Here is a 20916-nt window from a genome sequence, read left to right as displayed (position 1 = left end):
CACTCGCTGTGGTACCAGGAGTGGCATTTGCCGCACTGAACCATTTGATCACAATCCTCCTGTGCACATAGCTTGCAATGGTACACTCCACTTGATAGGTTGTTGTTATCCATATTAGGAATTGATGTATGTATGTATGTCGGGCAGTTCCCCGAATATTGTTATTTTCACTTGGTCGGGGCTAATGGACTATTAAGTCGGGAACCACGTGATCCGCGTGTTTAGTTACGTAATTTATTACGATTATTTTTAAAGAATGTTGAGGCCAGCGCCACCCTGTCCTCGACTTTACTTAGCGCGTCCCGTTCTTAATAAAACTCGCAGGTTAACCTATATCCAATTTATTATTCAGTATATAACTGCTGGCTGTATGGCGTTACATAAAGCCGTGAGACGAAGAAGTAAGGGAACCGCTTTAAAAATAATCGTAGCAGACGGTGGCTAATGCTGTACTGAATAAGCATGGGCGAAGCAAGTACTCGCGTACCCCACAAGTGCGCTTAAAGCTTATGTTGAACGGTACAATTCCAGCCACTCATCTGCTGATTGGAACATTAACCCACTAAAGTATAGCTCATTGGATCTGTCTATTGTAACAGATACCTATTATTAAATACAGAAATATATTTGTAACCAAAAAACAACGGCCAGAATTAAAAAACCTATTAACGAAGAAATATTTTTAACAGAATTAAGAGATCGTTTAAACGAAATCCATAATGAATCGGGACGATCCTTTTTAGAAGGGGGAGAGTTATCGAACCCGTGAAACGGTTCCACTTATGGAATTAGTAAACAAATTTTTAAATTCAATCTCAGCTACATTGCCTTTCTTTATGATCCTGCCTTCGCCTTTTTCATTGACTTCGAGGGCTGCGCTTGACCGTTCTGCTAAGATAAATAAACCTATCGTAAAGTAAACAACAGCTTCCGTTCGAAGCCAAACTCTCACGTTCAAAGCCAAAAGTATTGCGTTCCAATTTTCAATCAAAATTGCATCGGTTAGCATAATTTAATTTCACAACGAGATGCGACAGTTTCAGCATAAGCTTTTATTTTAAACAAAAACAAGAAAGGAAAGCTAACTTCGGGCGGAGCCGAAGTTGATATACCCTTGCAGAATATTTTATAAATTATATTGTCCAAAATTATTCATATGATGTATTCTTAATACTCATAAAATGTCCCAACTTCCTAACTTTAAAAACACCAAAGTTATGTCATTTCCAATCGTTCAGTTATATGGCAGCTATAAGATATAGTCGGCCGATCCTTATGAAATTTGGTAGGTCGGATTGATTAGCCAAAAATAAAACCCATAGAAAATCCCAACTTCCTAACTTTAAAAACACCAAAGTTATGGCTTTTCCGATCAATCAGTTATATGGCGGCTATAGGATATAGTCGTCCGATCCTTATGAAATTTGGTAGGTCGGATTGATTAGCCAAAAATAAAACCCATAGAAAATCCCAACTTCCTAACTTTAAAAACACCAAAGTTATGGCTTTTCCGATCGTTCAGTTATATGGCAGCTATATGATATAGTGGCCCGATCCGGCTCGTTCCGACTTATATACTACCTGCAATAGAAATACTACTTTTGGGAAAGTTTCAAGCAGATAGCTTTAAAACTGAGGGACTAGTTTGCGTAGAAACGGACGGACAGACGGACAGACGGACGGACAGACGGACATGGCTAGATCGACTCTCCTGGTGATGCTGATCAAGAATATATATACTTTATAGGGTCGGAAATGTCTCCTTCACTGCGTTGCAAACTTTTGACTGAAATTATAATACCCTCTGCAAGGGTATAATAAAAGTTCTAGAAGCTTAAAAAAGAAAAGCTTCTGGCGAGGTTCGTTGGAGAAGATTTTAGAATTAAGGAGCCAGTCTTATTCGGATTGAAACCGGGATCGGTCATAGGAAATAATCTTAAGTGAAAGTGTCTTGATGTATTATTGAGTTAGTGAATTAAGGTCTGCACCAATAAAGTAAAATTAAAAAATAAAAATTATATCTTTTTTAATCAACCAATACGATCAAATTTAATTTGCATGCGTTTATGGATATGTGTAGGTGTATCGGTACAATAGAGCGTCGAGGAGTGGACTGTATTTGAAGTGACAGAACAGGTGAAATTATGTGGAGATAAAATAAACAGGGAAACTCCCGAAATTATTGTAGTTCACACCGAGTGGCTGATATTAGTTATGCCTTTTTATTTTCCACCACACAATTTCACTTTTTGTCGTATTTCTTTTCTCTCGGAGGCAGAATTGCACTACACTATGTACACAAGTTGTCAGGCGCGTGTATGTGTATGTCTGGATGCACATATGCCTTGACCGTTGGCAAGTTGGTGTACAATGGGGAACGAAAAAAACGGCAAGGAGTATGGCGACGTACACAAAGCAGAGACGGTTAGAAAATTTGTTGGAATTGAATGAATGTTAAATTTCTCGATTGCCGTTGTGTCGGGAAATCTTGGACGTGGAGTTGACACGAAAAAATTGATCTTGCTGCAGTGTGAACGAAATTGAATGGTCGAACCACTGCTGAAGACCGGCAGCGAGAGAGAGTCGGATAATGCTCGTACTTATCTTTTTTGCGGAAAAAATCACCGGGGCGTTGGTGTAATTCAATGTGTTTTATTCGGCTCCATACATGAGACTGTAACTTACACCTAAAGCCGCGCTCCCGCCCGCTTTACTCCGCTGAAGCGAGAGCGGGAGATCGGCAGCGGCCGTCCGAGGAGTTCGGATCCGAGACCCGGAGCTCGCACTGTGAAGCGCGGACGTTGCGAGAAGCGAGCGAGGGAGCGCAAGAGGGGCGAGAGCGAAAGCTCGGAGAGCTTAGTGAACAGCGGTGGGCCACTGACCTAAACAATCAGTATCACCAGGAGAGTCGATCAAGCCGTGTCGGTCCGTGTGTCCGTCTATCCGTCCATCCGTCCGTCCGACCGTTTCTACGAAAACTACTCCCTCAGTTTTAAGCTCTCTGCTTGAAAAATATATCATCTTCCAATATTATTTTTATTTCGACTGGCAACTTAATTGAATGATCCCGTGATCTGTGATTGCACTTTAGATTTGTATACCCTTGCAGAGGGAATAATAATTTCAGTCAAAAGTTTGCAACGCAGTGAAGGAGACATTTCCGACCCTATAAAATATATATATTATTGATCAGCATCACCAGGAGAGTCGATCTAGCCTTGCAAGAATTTAAAATATTTCGCGCAGTGTAAATGCTGTTGATATGCATCTTTCCAAATCTTACTTTTATACCCTTGCAGAGGGTATTATTATTTTGGTCAAAAGTGTGCAACGCAGTGAAGGAGACATCTCCGACCCTATAAAGTATATATATTCTTGATCAGGATCACCTCCTGAGTTGATATAGCCATGTCCGTCTGTCCGTCTGTCTGTCCGTCTGTCTGTTTCTACGCAAACTAGTCTCTTAGTTTTAAAGATATCGAATTAAAACTTTGCACACACCCTTCTTTCCTTTGCACGCAGTATATATGTCTGAACGGCCGCGATCGGCCGACTATATCCTATAGCTGCCATATAACTGATTGATCGGAAATGCTATAACTTTGGTGTTTGTAAAGTTAGGAAGCTGTGATTTTCTATGGGTTTTATATTTGGCCAATCAATCCGACCTACGAAATGGCATAAGGATCGGCCGACTATATCCTATAGCCGTCATATAACTGATTGATCGGAAATGTCATAACTATGGTGTTTGTAAAGTTAGGAAGTTTGGATTTTCTATATGATTTATTTTTGGCCAATCAATCCGACCTACCAAATTTCATAAGGATCGGCTGACTATATCCTATTGCTGCCATATAACTGAACGATTGGAATGCCATAACTTTGGGGTTTTTAAAGTTAGGAAGTTGGGATTTTTTATGAGTATTTAGAATGCATCATGTTAATAATTTTGGAGAATTTAATTTACAAAATATTCTGCAAGGGTATATCAACTTCGGCTCCGCCCGAAGTTAGCTTTCCTTTCTTGTTATATGCATACCTTGATTAGGGTAAAAGCGCGTATTGATCGGACGTCTATATCCTATAGCTCCCATAGGAACAATAGGGTGAATAGTGTATATTGACATACATTTTTCCAAGTCTTATTTATTTACGCATACCTTAATCGGGGTAAAAGCGTTTGCCGATCGGATTCTATATATTATAGCTTCCATAGGAATAATTATTAAAGGCTGTGAAAATATCCCTCTTTCTATTTTCATACCCTTTTGGTCAAAAGTGTGCAACGCAGTAAAGAAGAAATCTCCGACCCTATAAAGTATATATATTCTTGATTAGGATCGCGTCCTGAGTTGATATATGCATGTCTGTCTGTCCGTCTGTCTGTTTCTCACGAACTAGTCTCTCAGTTTTAAAGATATCGAATTGAAACTTTGCACACACCCTTCTTTCCTTTGCACGCAGTATATAAGTCGGAACAGCCGGGATAGGTTGACTATATCCTATAGCCGCCATATAACTGATTGATTGGAAATGCATAACTTTGGTGTTTGTAAAGTTAGGAAGTTGGTTTCTTCTATGGGTTTTATTTTTGGCCAATGAATCCGACCTACCAAATTTCATAAGGATCGGCCGACTATATCCTATAGCCGCCATATAACTGATCGCAAATGCCATAACTTTGGTGTTTGTAAAATTAGGAAGTTGGGATTTTCCATGGGTTTTATTTTTGGCGAATCAATTCGACCTACTAAATTTTAAAAGGATCGGCTTACTATATACTATAGCTGCCATAAAACTGAACGATTAGAAATGTCATAACTTTGGTGTTTTTAAAGTTAGGAAGTTGGGATACTTATGGGAATGCATCATATTAATTATTTGGGAGAATATAATTTACTGAAGATTCCGCAAGGGTATATCAACTTCGGCTCCGCCCGAATTTAGCTTTCCTTTCTTGTTATATGACATTTTTGCGGTAAAAAAACTATTGACATGAAACTATGCAAATCTAATTTATTTATGTATACCTTGCTCAGGGTAAAAGTTCTTGCCAATCAGACAACTATAAACCACAGCTGCCATTTAAAAATTAAATTGTTTACATATAGGTAATCTTTTTATAGCCTTGCAGAGGGTATTATAATTGCAGTCAAAAGTTTGCAACGCAGTGTAGGAGACTTTTTCGACCCTATAAAGTATATATATTCTTGATCAGCATCACCAGGATAGTCGATCTAGCCATGGTCGTCTGTCTGTCTACGCAAACTAGTCCCTCAGTTTTAAAGCTATCTGCTTGAAACATCCCAAAAATTGTCTTTCTATTGCAGGTAGTATATATGTCGGATCGGGCGACTTTATAATATAGCTCCTAGGAACAATCGGAAAAAAAAATTCCAAAAAAATTATAACCTTATTGTATTTAATTATTTTTTTTTTGTTCTCTAGGATTTGGTTATATTTAAATATTATGGAATTTAGATTTTAATTAAATTAAAATCGGACAACAATGTCATATAGCTGCCATAGACTAGTAACAACTGCAAGGGTATATAAACTTCGGCTTGGCGAAGTTTGGGTCCTTTCTTGTTTTTTTATATAATTACATAAATTTTAATTTGGGATTTGGTAATTACTAATAATTACTATAAAATTTCGGTTTTAATTAAATTAAGATCGTATATCTATCATAAAGCTCCAATAGGAAAATAAAAAAATTAAAATAAAAGATAAAATAAAATTGAGGTATAATAATGATTTACTTTATCAGAATTACGGTTTTAGTTTTCTCAAAATCGGGCAACAATATCATGTAGCTGCCATAGAAACGATGTCAAAATGCAGCGCAAAATCGACATAGCTTTATTGTTTTTTAGTAATATTGGCCTAGAAATCGAAATGTTTTCTAATAAGTGCAAGGGTATATCAACTTCGGCTTGTTTAAGTTTGCTTCCTTTCTTGTTTAAGTTGCGGCCTATGGAATTAGACGGTTCGACAGAAATTGCCAACTATATTAGTTAGTGCAGGCTTTAGCTATTAAGAAAAATCTGGAAATGGATATGTATTTATCTTCCAATATTACTGTCGGTCAGCTGGTTAATGACTGCCTCTCTCTAGCCCTTGTAGGCCAGGCGAACCGCTGTTCTGTCATAAGCGAGAAACTCAAGCAAATGTACCAGTTAACACGGTCACCCGGCAAAGTTACCAAACTGATCACGCGTAGCCGGCATGAGAATAATGCAAAGCCAGCGACACCTGCGGATATTGCACAACGACGGTAGCAGAAGCCCAAGCTTCGGTCAGCGCTATCAGCGGGCAATGCACTGCGACGCAACCGACGGCTACCCAACACCACACACGGGGCGCCGGGTCAGCACTTTCAGGGCATAGGGCTAGCTTTCATTATAAGAATTTATGTACTTAGTATTTAGTTGAATTTTGGAAATAAATCGTGACGGTCATCGCCTCCCGAAACCTAAGTCTTCTCATTCGCGCAGTACCGCGCGTCTTAAGTAAAAACCTGAATAAGGAAATAATTAATTGGCACCCAACGATCCGTTAAAATAAAAAATAAAATAAAAAACGCGTTCGTAAGACCCTCGATCCGTTAAAATAAAAAATAAAAAACACGTTCGTAAGACCCTCGAACAGTTAAAAAAAAAAGACATTTTAAAATCCAATTCGCCAACTCCGTCGAACCGGCAGCAGCAATTAAATGAAGGAAGATAACACGAGCATCAGCAGCGATTTAATTTTTCTACAATTAAATAAAAACCTTGTAAGTGGAGTGTTCATTGATATTTTTCCCCGAATTTTTTTTAAGATCAGAATATTTTCCAAAAAGTAATTTTGACAATTATAAAATAACAAAATATATAAAAATATTTCAAGAGTCTAAAAAATAAAAAAGGCACAAGCTCGGGAAATAATTTTTCAAAATTTTATTTTTCCGACAAAGAAATTAAATACAGTAAAAACAAAATTCTTTGTTCTTTGTGTTAAAACATATGAGTAGTGATATAGTGAGATAGAAGAATTGTTAAAAGAATTCCGAAAGCTAAAAAGCGCGAATAATTTTCAAGTAGACCAAAACAACTTAAATATGGCAATGACCAACGACCAATTAAAGGCCATTATAGAGGGCGCGGTTGCGAGCGCACTCGCCGCACAGGAAAAAAATTTCGAACAAAAATTACAGGACGTTCAGAAGCGCCTAGGTGGTGTTAATATCGGTACACCAGAAGTTGAAACATACAGAGATGCAGATATCAGAATAGGTATTACATGTAATTATTATGATATTATGAAGTCCCTGCCGGACTTCGAGGGTAAAAATGAGAAAAGCGGCGCACGCCGCATATAAAGTGTACGAAAAATACGATGGTAGTTCCAAACATTACCAAGCTTTAGGGATACTAAGAAATAAAATAAAAAATTCAGCCGATATGGTTCTTTCGTCGTTCGACACACCTCTGAACTTTAGGGCCATAATAAACCGACTAGACTTCACATACGCCGACAAGCGGCCGGTATATTTAATAGAACAGGAGATGTCAACGCTCCGCCAAGGAAACATGACACTCTTACAGTACTATGACGAAGTAGAGAAAAAACTGACTCTGCTTATAAATAAGACAATTATGACCTACGACAACACCGTAGCTGCTCCACTGAACGAAAAATACAGAGCGGATGCGCTACGCGTTTTTATTTCTGGAACAAGAAAATCGCTAAGCGATGTTCTTTTTTCAGCAAGACCATCTGATCTTCCTTCCGCTCTAGCGCTAGCACAGGAAGTAGAGGCTAACCATGAGCGATATATGTTCGCAAGTAATTTTGCCCGTAGCACGGAGGAAAAACTCCAAAGGTCCGAACAGAGACAACTGGACAGAGAAAGAAATCCGGTAACAGAATCTAGATTCCACCCGGAGGGAAAAAACACCTATTTTAATAAAAGGCCAAGACAGCCACTTAGACAAGATCCGGTACAGCCAATGGACGTCGATAGCTCATCTCGCTTTAGACAGCCAACTCAAAATCAACAAAGTGGTCCGTTTCAAAGACAGCCCCAAAACAGTCAATGGCAGACAAGTCCACAAAATTTCCAAGCGAACGCTTACAATAACCAGGGACTGGCAAGTAAAAGACCTAATAATAGTAGCGCTAGGTACACAGGACCGAAACATCAAAGAATAAACCATTTAGCGTTAGACAACGATTTATCGAACGAAAACAATGACGAATACCCTACAGTAGCAGAGGAAGAAGTAGAAGATGTAGACGATGACCTTGTAGAATATGACGAAATAAATTTTTTAGGCATAACTCCCTGCTCCCATTCATAGAAAGGGATATCGCAGGGAGGAAAATCAAACTTTTGATAGACACAGGGGCTTCCAAAAATTATATCAAGCCTATGAAAGAATTAAAAAACACTATTTACGTAAATAAACCTTTTTCTGTAAAATCAATCCATGGTCACAACACCATAAATAAAAAATGTATGATGCACCCTTTTAACACAACTACAACATTTTTCTTACTACCGAACTTAACGACCTTTCACGGAATAATCGGACTAGACTTACTAAAAAAAACTGATGTCGTACTCGACCTAAAAGACAAGAAATTAATAACTAATAGCAGTGCAGAAGAAATTAAATTTTTAAAATGTGCAAATGTTAATTTTACAAAGGTTGAGGATATTGAGGTACCCCAGGAAATTTCAGAAAAATTCCAGGACATGTTGGGAAATCGCACAGGCGTATTCGCAGAGCCGAACGAGGCGCTGCCTTACAATACTAATATCATTGGTACTATCCGGACAGAGAACGAAGACCCAATATATTCAAAATTGTACCCATACCCGATGGGTGTGTCCGACTTTGTAAATAAAGAAACAAAAGCCATGTTACGAGACGGCATAATCCGACCATCTCGGTCTCCGTATAACAACCCTGTTTGGGTTGTAGATAAAAAAGGGACCGATGAGCAGGGAAACACAAAAAAACGCCTAGTAAAAGACTTCCGAAAACTTAACTTAAAGACAATAGACGACAAATACCCTATCCCGAATGTTGTTTTTATCCTGGCAAATTTAGGGAGGGCGAAACACTTTACCACATTGGATTTGAAGTCTGGTTTCCACCAGATACTTCTCGCCGAAAACGACAGAGAGAAAACAGCCTTCTCATTAGGAAATGGGAAATATGAATTTTGCAGACTGCCCTTTGGATTGAAGAACGCGCCCAGCATTTTTTTCGTTGATGTGCTCAGAGAACAAATAGGGAAATCATGCTATGTCTATGTCGATGACGTAATTATTTTTTCAGAAAATATGCACGATCATGTGAAACACATAGCATGGGTCTTGGACAAATTATATGAGGCCAACATGAAGGTTTCGCGTGAAAAATCTAATTTCTTTAAGGAAAGCGTAGAGTATTTAGGTTTCGTAGTTGCACGAGGAGGCATAAGAACATGCCCTAGCAAAGTAGATGCAATTCGTAACTACGAGCAACCAACCACACTATTTAATGTCAGATCATTCCTTGGATTAGCAAGTTACTATAGGTGTTTTATTAAGGACTTTGCATCTATTGCAAAACCTATAAGTGACATCCTAAAAGGCGAGAATGGCAAAGTAAGCGCAGGTCAATCTAAAAAAATACCCGTTAACTTTGATGAACATCAGCGCCAGGCATTTGAGAAGCTTAAGAGTGTTCTCGCGTCAGAAAACGTAATGTTATTATATCCAAATTATAAAAAACCTTTGACTTAACGACGGACGCTTCGTCTTTCGGTTTGGGAGCAGTCTTATCACAGGACGGAAAACCCATAACCATGATATCACGAACTTTAAAAGACAGGGAACTAAATTTTGCAACAAACGAAAGAGAGTTGTTGGCAATTGTGTGGGCCTTAAAGATCCTCAGAAATTACCTATACGGCGTAAAAAATTTAAACATTTTTACTGACCACCAACCACTAACTTTCGCCGTCTCAGATCGCAATCCAAACGCAAAAATTAAGCGCTGGAAAGCTTTCATTGACGAGCACAATGCACAAATTTTTTACAAGCCAGGAAAAGAGAACTACGTTGCTGACGCGCTGTCCCGACAGCACATTCACTCGCTAGAAGAAGATGCGCAGTCAGATATTGCCACAATACATAGCGAATTATCACTAACCTACACCATCGAAAAAACGGACAAGCCGGTCGTCAACTGCTTTCGGAACCAAATAATAATAGAAGAAAGCGGAATTGCTTCAGTTAGAACGGTCATTATGTTTGGTGAAAAGACTCGACATCTCTTACATTTCTCGGATAGGGAAACACTTATGCAGAAAATATGTGATGTGGTCAAGAAGGACGTAGTCAATGCAATTTTTTGCGAACTACCAGTACTGGCATTTATCCAACATAAATTAATAGAAACATTTCCGACAACCACTTTTCGTTACACAAACCGCATGGTGACCGACATCTTAGACAAAAACGAACAAAAAGAAATTACTGTGTCAGAACATAACAGGGCTCATAGAGCTGGACAGGAAAACGTGAAGCAGATCATGCAGGACTATTTTTTCCCCAAAATGACTCATATGGCAAATGAGGTCGTCGCAAATTGTAAAATTTGCCAGAAGGCAAAATATCATCTCGGGGAAACACCTATTCCCTCATACACGGGCGAAATATTACATATTGACATATTTTCGACCGACAAAAAATACTTTCTTACTTGTGTAGATAAATTTTAAAAATTTTCAATTGTTCAACCAATTGCTTCCAGAACCATTGCAGACGTACAAACCGCGATCTTACAACTTATAAATTTCTATCGACGACCAAAAAAAAATTAATGCGATAATGAGCCTTCTATAAAATCCGAAACAATTAAGTCCCTTTTAAGTAACCGGTTTAACGTACAAATCGTTAATGCACCGCCTCTTCATATTACATCGAACGGACAAGTGGAAAGATTCCACAGTACACTGACAGAAATTGCACGGTGCTTAAAAATTGAAAGAAGTATTGAAGACACTGTTGAACTAATACTTCCCGCGGCTATAGAATATAATAGAACTATTCACTCAGAAACAAATAAAAGACCCATTGACATAATACACTCATCGACCATTGAGCTCAACACAGAAATTAGGGATAAAGTCTTAAATGCCCAGAACATTCAACTACAAAGATTGAACAAAACAAGACAAGACAGAAATTTTCAGGTAGGAGACAAGGTTCTTGTGAAATCAAATAAGAGGTTGGGAAACAAACTTTCAGATTTGTACTCCGAGGAAACCGTCGAAGCAGACTTAGGGACCACAGTCTTAATAAAAGGGAGGGTGGTCCATAAGGACAATTTGAGGTAACTACAATAAATCTTATTTTTCTTTTTATTTTTATCTTCGACACACTAGGATTTGGATGATTCTACTCCTCGCCGTACCAATAGCAGCTAAAATGACCGACTACACGGCCTCAAATTACATACCAATCATAGACGGGCATGTGACTATTTGGAGAGACTTCCAATACCTCAAACACTCAACCAACTTAACCATGTACTCGGAAATAGTTAAAGAAACAGAAGAAATGAGAAACCATTTCCCCCAGTCACATATGAGGCAGATATTAGACTCAGATTTACGACACATTAAGACTCTCATAGATACCGTAAATGTTCATCATAGACACGCTAAAAGCATAAATTTATTAGGCACCGCATTAAAAATCGTAGCCGGTACTCCAGATTTTGATGACTTTGAGAACATTAAATTTAGGCAGAAAGAACTCATAGAATCAGAAAGTAGACAAATAAACATTAACACAAAGACCCAGGAACAAATAAATATCCTTACGAACACGGTAAACATTTTAGTAAAAAATGCAAAAGCAAAACAGATAAATACAGAAAATTTATATGAGAACTTGCTATCAAGAAATAGAATTATTATTTCCGAACTCGAGGCCTTAATGTTGTCGGTTACTCTTGCAAAAATTGGAATAATCAATCCCGCGATTTTAGACTCAAATGACTTACAAAATTTAATCAATGAACATTCCACAAATGTTACTATAACCGATCTAATGGAAGTAGCTCAAATTAAAGTTTTATTAAATAATAACTTTTTACACTTTATATTAAAATATCCTAAGCTCTACATAGCTTGTAAGAAAATAATCTTGCACCCCGTTGAACACAACGGCACTATTCTTAATTTTGCTGAAGGCGATAGTATAGCTGACTGCGGTAACAAAATCATGCCGATTGGAAACTGCAGCGCTGCCCTTACGACAACATTCTGCAGAGAACTGCCCTATGCAACATGCGCACAACAACTCCACTCAGGAGGCAACGCACACTGTTCGACTCGCACCAGCCACCTCGAGCCACTAACAATCATCGATGACGGCGTTATTATTCTCAATGACGGAACAGCTACGGTCAATGGACAACTGGTAACTGGAACGTTCCTCGTTACATTCGACGAGGAGGTAAAAGTAAACAACATCTTATACCGAAACTTGAAGAGCTACGTAAAAAAATTCCCAGCACCCGCTGCATCAACGGTCCTTAACATTACAGACCATCAGGAAATACTTACAGAAATTAAACATAGAAAACCTACGATACATTGGCGAAATGGAAAAGAGACTGGAAAACCGGCCTATAATATCTGGAGTGGCCGCGATCGCTTTCTTCGCCATCTGCTTTATCATTTTCAAGCTCTACCAAAGACGCCAGCGAGTTCGTCGCCAGCATGACCTTCAAGTTATTATTGACGGTTTCAAGAAGTCCGAGGACGTCCTTCATCTAAGCGGGGGAGGAGTTAACACGGTCACCCGGCAACAGAGAAGTTACCAAACTGATCACGCGTAGCCGGCATGAGAATAATGCAAAGCCAGCGACACCTGCGGATATTGCACAACGACGGTAGCAGAAGCCCAAGCTTCGGTCAGCGCTATCAGCGGGCAATGCACTGCGACGCAACCGACGGCTACCCAACACCACACACGGGGCGCCGGGTCAGCACTTTCAGGGCATAGGGCTAGCTTTCATTATAAGAATTTATGTACTTAGTATTTAGTTGAATTTTGGAATTGAATTTTTTTCGCCTCCCGAAACCTAAGTCTTCTCATTCGCGCAGTACCGCGCGTCTTAAGTAAAAACCTGAATAAGGAAATAATTAATTTACCTAAGAATCTGGAAAAAAAATGTCTTGAGTGGAAAAGCACAAGGATTCCCTAAAAATTACTCTGCTAAGAGCTCTCTTTACTAAATGCTTAGCTTTTATCTTGAAGAATGCAGAGGTCCCTTTATATCGCGACTGGGGCCCGAACCCAAAAAAAAAATGTATAAGGATTATTTCCCATATTCAAACTTAATAAAATACTATATTCCTGTTTCATCGATTCATAATATTCCGTTTCATTTCTTACTACAGTTGGCCAAAGACAAATTTTATTGCTATTATTAACAAAACTACAAAAATGCTAACGTAAAAAAAAACTGGAGAAACTGGCCAACAGTTAATTTTAATATGTTAATTTTTATTCTTGTACATGGAAATACCCTTATGTGTGCAATATAGTTATAATAAAGACTTTTTTATAAAAAAGTACAAAGAATATATGTTTAACAAGAGAGAACGCTATAGTCGGGTGCCCCGACTATCAGATACCCGTTACTCAGGTAAAGGGAGTGCGAGGGAGATGGAGATAGAAACTTTGATCACGCATAACTTTTTAACGAATGGTCCGATTTGAAAAATTTCTTCTACATTTCGATAGGTATTGATAAACACAATAAAACTGCATTTTTACTTTTCCGAAATATTTAAATTTTTAAAATCGTATATAAGCAATTGTGGGCGTTAAAGGGGGCGTGGCACCATTTTGAAACAAACTTGCGCTGCGTAGGAACTTCTAAAATCTACATGCAAAATGTCAATCTTCTAGCTTTTATAGTTACCGAGATCTCAGCGTTCATACGGACAGACAGACAGACGGACAGACAGACGGACAGACGGACAGACGGACATGGCTAGATCGACTCGGCTAGTGATCCTGATCAAGAATATATATACTTTATAGGGTCGGAAACGCTTCCTTCTAGCTGTTACATACTTTTGCACGAATACAATATACCCTTTTACTCTACGAGTAACGGGTATAAAAATGTATTTATATGCATTTAAATACTAATAAAATAATAATAATAATAATACACGTTTGTTTATCGTTTACAGGTACAATCTGCAATGCGCCCTCTGCTCTTAAAATTGGGCGATCACAGAAATTTATCAATACCAGCTATAAAACGGTTATCTTATTTTACGCAGCTATTTCCACAAATGTTTAACGAAAAGTTAAGTGAGCAAATATTGCAACATTGCGCAAAAATTATTGAAATATTTGTGGGAGACTATAAGTGCACAAATCCGAATATTAACTTTTTTGCATCGTCAAAAGGTGGAGATTATGAACTGAAAATTGTCACACTAATCGAAATGTTTTTTCATATCTCAGCATCAGTAAAATATATTGAAAAATTGTGTCAACTCGTGTTAAAAACAGAAAAAAACTTAATGATTGAGGCATCAAGCCCATATCGAGAAGCGCTTCTTAAGTTTCTTCAACGATTTCCAGCAGAAACAGTGGATTTATTTTTAATGGAATCTATTATGGTAGACCCTCAATGGAATCGTTTTTTTATATTTCTTTTGAAGCACGAAATGGGATCACCATTTCGTTCAGTTATAAAAAATAGTAAATATAATAGATTATTAATTTATCTAAATTTCAACTCCGAGTTACCGAAAACATATAAATACGAAGTTAATTACCAAGCCGTATTAATAATTTTTACGTTAATGGAATCAGACGATCAATGGATTCCAACACGGCAAGACATTGTTGACGCCCTTAAAAATTGCTGGCAGAGTAATTTATATTCCACATGCTCTGAAAACGTAGCTTGCGATTTATGGCACTTAATCGGAAAAATACTTTTGCTATATTTTTCAAATAATACAAATGATATTGAACTCCTCTTTCAGTTATTAAGGGCATTATGCTTTCGTTTTATCCCTGATGTGTACTTCTTACGAGATTTCTTGCAAAACACAGTTGCTCAAAGCTTTACCGTTACCTGGAAACGAAGCGCATTTTTTTATTTTGTTGAAAACTTTAATAACAGTACAATTTCAGAAGAGCTAAAAGCGAAAATTATTACAGCTGTCATAATTCCTTGTTTTACTGTAAGTTTCGATAAAGGTGAAGGAAACAAACTTATTGGAGCTCCTCCGACGCCATATCATGAAGATGAAAAAAATATTGTTTCCGTTTTTATTAATAAAGTTTTTGACCCGGATAAACAATATGACGATGCAGTTAGAATTGCTCTATTACAGCTAGCATGTTTATTGGTAGAACGCGCATCCCAGCACATACATGATGGAGATGCTAATAATAAGCGACAAGGTAATAAGCTTAGGCGTCTCATGACCTTTGCTTGGCCCTGTTTGCTTAGTAAGAATTCGGTGGACCCAACTGCTCGATATCATGGACATTTATTGCTTGCGCATATAATAGCTAGATTGGCAATTCATAAGAAAATTGTTTTGCAAGTATTTCATTCGTTGCTAAAAGGACATGCATTAGAGGCCAGATCTATAGTCAAACAAGCTCTCGATGTACTTACACCTGCTATGCCGTTGCGAATGGAAGACGGGAACACTATGCTGACACACTGGACAAAAAAAATTATCGTTGAAGAAGGCCATGCAATGCAACAGCTGTTTCATATTTTACAACTTATAATTCGTCATTATAAAGTAAGTACCAATTTAAATTGTAATGATTCAATCTTTTAATTTTTTGAACTATTTTGTAGGTGTATTTTCCTGTTAGGCATCAACTAGTGCAACACTTGATAAATTATATGCAACGCTTAGGATTTCCGCCTACTGCATCTATTGAACATAAGAAACTAGCTGTGGACTTAGCAGAAGTTATTATAAAATGGGAGCTGCACCGTATTAAAGAGGATGAAAGAGAAACCAAAGCTGATGGAACCGATGAAGAATTATTGCAAGAAAGCTCAATAAAACGGTCAGGTATTGATTCGGCAGAAACCCGAAAAAAGTCATTTGACAACAACCGAGAATCAACAATACAAGGTATGAAAGATGTTCTTAAAGTAATTTAGTCCTTATGTACAGTATTTAAAGTTTTTTATAACTTGAGGTCAAGTATTTTCTAAAATGGTCAAGAGTGAAATCCTTGCAAAACCATTGTTTACTTAAGTCCACCTTGTCTTCATTAAATAATTGTACTTAAGCATTAAGTCGCGCTTTACATTTAATTTTAAATATGAACCGACCACACCTTACTGGCCTTACTTTAATGATCGAAATATCCGGATTTGCTTGACAATTGGGAATCCGACTAAGAACAATTATTTCCTGTAATTGATTTAAATTTGTTTTTTTGACTTTTTTTAATAATGAACAATAAAGGACGCAAACTTCGCCAAGGCGAAGTTTATATACCCTTGCAGCTCTTACAGTTATACCCTTACAGCTTTTATAAAAAACAAGAAAGGAAAGCTAACTTCGGGCGGAGCCGAAGTTGATATACCCTTGCAGAATATTCTGTAAATATTATTCTCCAAAACTATTCATATGATGCATTCTTAATACTCATAAAAAATCAGTTCCTGACTTTAAAAAGAAACAGACAGACGGACAGACAGACATGCTTATATCAACTCAGGAGGCGATCCTGATCCAGAATATATATACTTTATAGGGTCGGAGATGTCTCCTTCACTGCGTTGCACACTTTTGACCAAAATTATAATACCCTCTGCAAGGGTTTTCACTACCAAGTAGAAAAGACAGATATGTTAACTGTTAATAGTTAATTGTTTAAAATTATTTGTAAGGTTTTTTTGGAATTGATATTATAAATGTCATAACAGAATCTTTCATATTGATTTCAGTAACTATTTAGACAATCAAAAAAGAAACGAGTACCTTTGTTTTACATTTTTAAAAAAAGTATTGTAACGACCTGATTCTTTTGTTCCTCGCTCGCCTTGTAAATGTGCGGCTAGCTCAGAGAGGTTATGAGTTCGTTCCACCAAAATTTATATTGTGTGATTTCCCGTGACCAAAGGATAACAAATAATTGGGATTATGCTGGTTTATTATTTCTCTTACTATAGCCTTACAGCTACTACTTCTGCTGTTGCTCCTTGCTGGCGACGCAGTAGCGTTCCCCGCCCGACTTGTGTTCCAGATATTTTTCAGACAGTTCCTCGAAAGACTTGACCTTTCCCAAGACTGTTTCCCCAAAAGACTAATCTCATACAGTTCCCTGAAAGACTTGAACTTTCCCAATACTGTTATGCCGAATTGAAAATCACCATTTGTGGCGGCGGTATCGGCGGCGACTGTGACGGCGGTGGTGCGGTGCCTGCTTCGCCGGCGGCGATTCTGGGGAGGAAATTCCACTAGCCGATGTTGGTCTCTATCTGTCCGCCAGCTCTTCGCTAATGAAGCTCGCCGCGGCGCCGGTATTCACCGTGGCCTTAACTTTTTTGTCACTTATGAGCACTGTGGCGGACAGTTGCATTTCTTCCGCCTGCAGGTCGCCCTTTAATTTCGAGAGGCAGCTCCTTGCGATCCCATGTCGCCCCTCGGAGGCTGGGGTCGCTGGGCGTTTCCTAGAACAGCACAGCCAGCAGAACGTAAGCCGTAGATTTCGGCACTCCTTGGCCCAACGGTCTGGACCTCCGCATCTGCGGGAGGAGGAATCTGTAGGATTCATTACGTATCCGCCGCGATTGTTTCCTGGTTTGGAGCGCGCTTCTTGGTTGTGTGTTCACTGGTCTGTCCTTGGCCTTGGCACTGGATGGGTCGGCACTTGCTGCTTGTGGGAATTGTTCCCCAGCTCAAAATTTTCCCTTTGCTAGTTGCCAGGGTAGGCTGGCTTCTATCCGTAGGCTTGCCTGGTCTGCCAGCTTCGCCATGTATCCTCGAGGAAGAAAGTAGTTTTGGAAGCTGTAGATGAAGTCCCTAGGTCTCCCAGTGCCGATTGTTGGCTATGAACCACTTTAAGGCTCTGCCTTGTAGCAGCTCCGGCATTGCTCGTGGGATCTGATTTATGTCGAGACCGTCCGTCACGACTGACCACTCTACTTGTTCCAAAAACTCCAAGGGCCTGTCGTTGCCGTCGTAGCGGAAGTTCCACTCACGGACTTGCTTGGCTACCTTTGCGTATTCCTGCTATGCGTCCTGGTGCTCTACTTCCTTTCCCGCCTACTCTCCCGGTGTATAATTCTCAGAGAGGTTGTGAGCTTGTTCCACCAAATTTATAATGTGTGATTGACGGTGGCCAAGGGATAACGTAAGAAAGGATTGGGTTGGTGCTGGTTTATTGTTTCTCGTACTATAGCCTTATTGCTACTGCTTCTGCTGCTCGTTCTCGCTGCTCTTTGCTGCGTCGCTCCTCGCTGCCCGCTGCTGCGTCGCTTCGGGCTTGCTGCTCCGGGTGACTGAGATCGGGACGGCTCCAACGAGACCCTGGATGTAATTGAACTTCCCTACCGGGGCCGGCAAGTTGTACCGCCTAGCAGGTGAAACAATTTTTCGCTTTATCGCCTAGCCACCTTTATCGCAAGCTCCTGGAGTTCAGTCTGGACTTTGTCGGCAAGGTGTAACGCCTAGCAGGTAGAACTGGGTTCTCCCTTATCGCCCTTAAGTTCAGTTTGTCGACGTTCGGCATCTCGGCAATCTTGCTCCTTGGGCACTTGGGTTTTGACTTTACTTGTTCCGCGTTCAAGTACTCGGTCTGAGTCTCGCACTCGTACTGTCCCTGAGCTGCGCTTTCGACGTCCTTTTATATGCGCTGGAGGTGCCGTTATTTCCCTCGAGATCGGGTCCAAGGTCCACTGCAGTACCGTTAATTCACGGTGCGTCCTCGTTCTGCGGGTCCAAAGTCCTCCAGTTTACAGTTCGACCTTGTTGCCCTTGCCGTGCATGGGTCTAAGGTCCATCGCGGTACCGGTGATTCACGGAACGCGGGTCCGAAGTCCGACAGTTTACCCTTCGAACTTGTACAAGGTCCGTATATTTCCCGTTTGACCTAGATGCCCTTCACTGCTCCGGCATTCCCGCCTCCTTCCCTGTTGCCAAGCCGCTCTTCTACATCGGGAGTTTTTAAGGTTACTCGCATTCCCCCTTCCTTCGGAAACGTGATAAAAGTGCTGATTTTCTCCGCCCTCAATGTGTAGGCTATTCGGATTCCCCGCCAGATATTCCCCAGATAGTTCCCCGAAAGCCTTAACCTTTCAAAAGACTGTTTTTCCCAAAAGACTTCTCATGCAGTTCCCCGAAAGTCTTGAACTTTTCCACGACTTTTTCCCCAAAAGAATGTAACGACGATCGTTCAAATGTAACGACGATCGTTCCAATTACTAGTTGTCCATTGATCGTAGCTGTTCCGTCATAGCGGGTCAAAGGTGTCTGGGGCGAGTGGTACATTGTGAGTTGCCTCCTGAGTCGAGTTTCTGTGCGCATTTTGTGCAAAGAAATCTGCAGAATGTTGTTGTAAGGGCAGCGCTGCATTTTCCAATCAGCATAATCTTGTAACTGCAGTCAGCTAAACTATTGTCATCGGTAAAATTAAGAATAGTGTTGTTGTGTTCAACGGGGTACACTGTGCGTTTTCTACTGAGTGGAGTTGTTGTGCGCATGTTGGGTAAATCATTTCTCTGCAGAATGTTGTTGTAAGGCATAATCTGGTCAGTTAAATTATTGTCTTCGTAGAAATTAAGAAAAGTGGCGTTGTGTTGAACTTGGTGCAAGATTATTTTCTTACATGCTTATATACGGCTTATGATATTTTGAGAGAGTGAGAGGTATGAGAGTCCTAATGTAGCAAAAACAAAAAAATAATATTTTTTTTAATTACCATAAATTGTCCTTCGTTTTATTAATATTGTGGTACCTAAGTATGCTTCTATTGTTTCTTCAGTGTACAATTGTGAATGACATTTCCTAATCTCTTTTTTGATTTTACAAGGATTTTGTCTCCCACCTTAAAATTTCTTGTTTGTCTTGTCTTTTTTCATTTCATCTTTGTAACTTATTTGCTGTGCATTTAGGACTTTTTTCATTTATTCTGAGTTAAGCCACTAACCATACAACATATAGACTGGTCATTTCATACAACGAATTTGGTCACAAAATTTTTCAATCGGGGGGCCCCAGTGCTGGAATCGGCAGGCCCCGACACTTCGTGTGCCTTCGGGTTTTTTCGCTCTCGTTCTAATTCTTATTTTGACGCTCGCGCTCGAGTTCGGTCGTTCAGTCGCAGAGACGCGCATTTTGAAGAAGGTTGGCCTGCGCTTGAATTGGGCTTTGTATGTATGCGTGTTCATGCATTCTCATACAGGGGTGGATGTGTGCGATCATTTCATTTCGATGCAGCAAGAATATTTTGTCTTTTGCTACTTTTCAGACTTGGTACCCTAACAATATGGGCGTATTCACTATTGGGTTAATGATAAAAATAAGAATATTATATGTTACAGTATATTTTTTAATATTTAAGCATATATTTCATCTTGGTTTACAAATTCATATCAGTGCACTATGGGGAATTTGCCCGATTTTTTGGAATAAATTAATAACTCGCGAACTATGTAACATATTTCAGTGAGGTTTTTTTTATAGTGTTCTACATACATATACACACCTGTTAGAAAAGTGAAAGTATACCAAAATTTTTTTTTTTTTTTTTACAAATTTAGCTTTATATGCTCTTTATTTTCAATTTCAATGTTGTACAAAAAATCATAATTGTTTTGTTCTTTATAATCATCAACATCTAAA

General features: G+C 39.1%; 1 protein-coding gene across 2 annotated transcripts in view; it reads left to right on the top strand.

Annotated features, from left to right (window-relative positions):
• The window catches only part of LOC108049303 (transcription-associated protein 1), a 466810-nt gene that overhangs the window by 302590 nt on the left and 143304 nt on the right, over window positions 1-20916 (top strand). Inside the window, exons 14-15 of one of the 2 annotated variants that reach the window (XM_044456610.1) lie at window positions 14263-15849; window positions 15909-16194. In XM_044456610.1, the coding sequence (XP_044312545.1) occupies window positions 14263-15849; window positions 15909-16194 (1873 nt within the window). Of the gene's footprint in view, window positions 1-11430; window positions 11698-14262; window positions 15850-15908; window positions 16195-20916 lie in introns of those variants that run through there. The other variant, XM_044456611.1, reaches the window with a different exon arrangement.

Source organism: Drosophila rhopaloa, unplaced genomic scaffold (genome assembly GCF_018152115.1).
Source record: "Drosophila rhopaloa isolate 14029-0021.01 unplaced genomic scaffold, ASM1815211v1 contig_133, whole genome shotgun sequence".
In the NCBI taxonomy this organism is placed as follows: Eukaryota; Metazoa; Arthropoda; class Insecta; order Diptera; family Drosophilidae; genus Drosophila; species Drosophila rhopaloa.
Note: the sequence above shows the minus strand (reverse complement) of the source record. Positions and strands in the feature narration are given on the sequence as shown.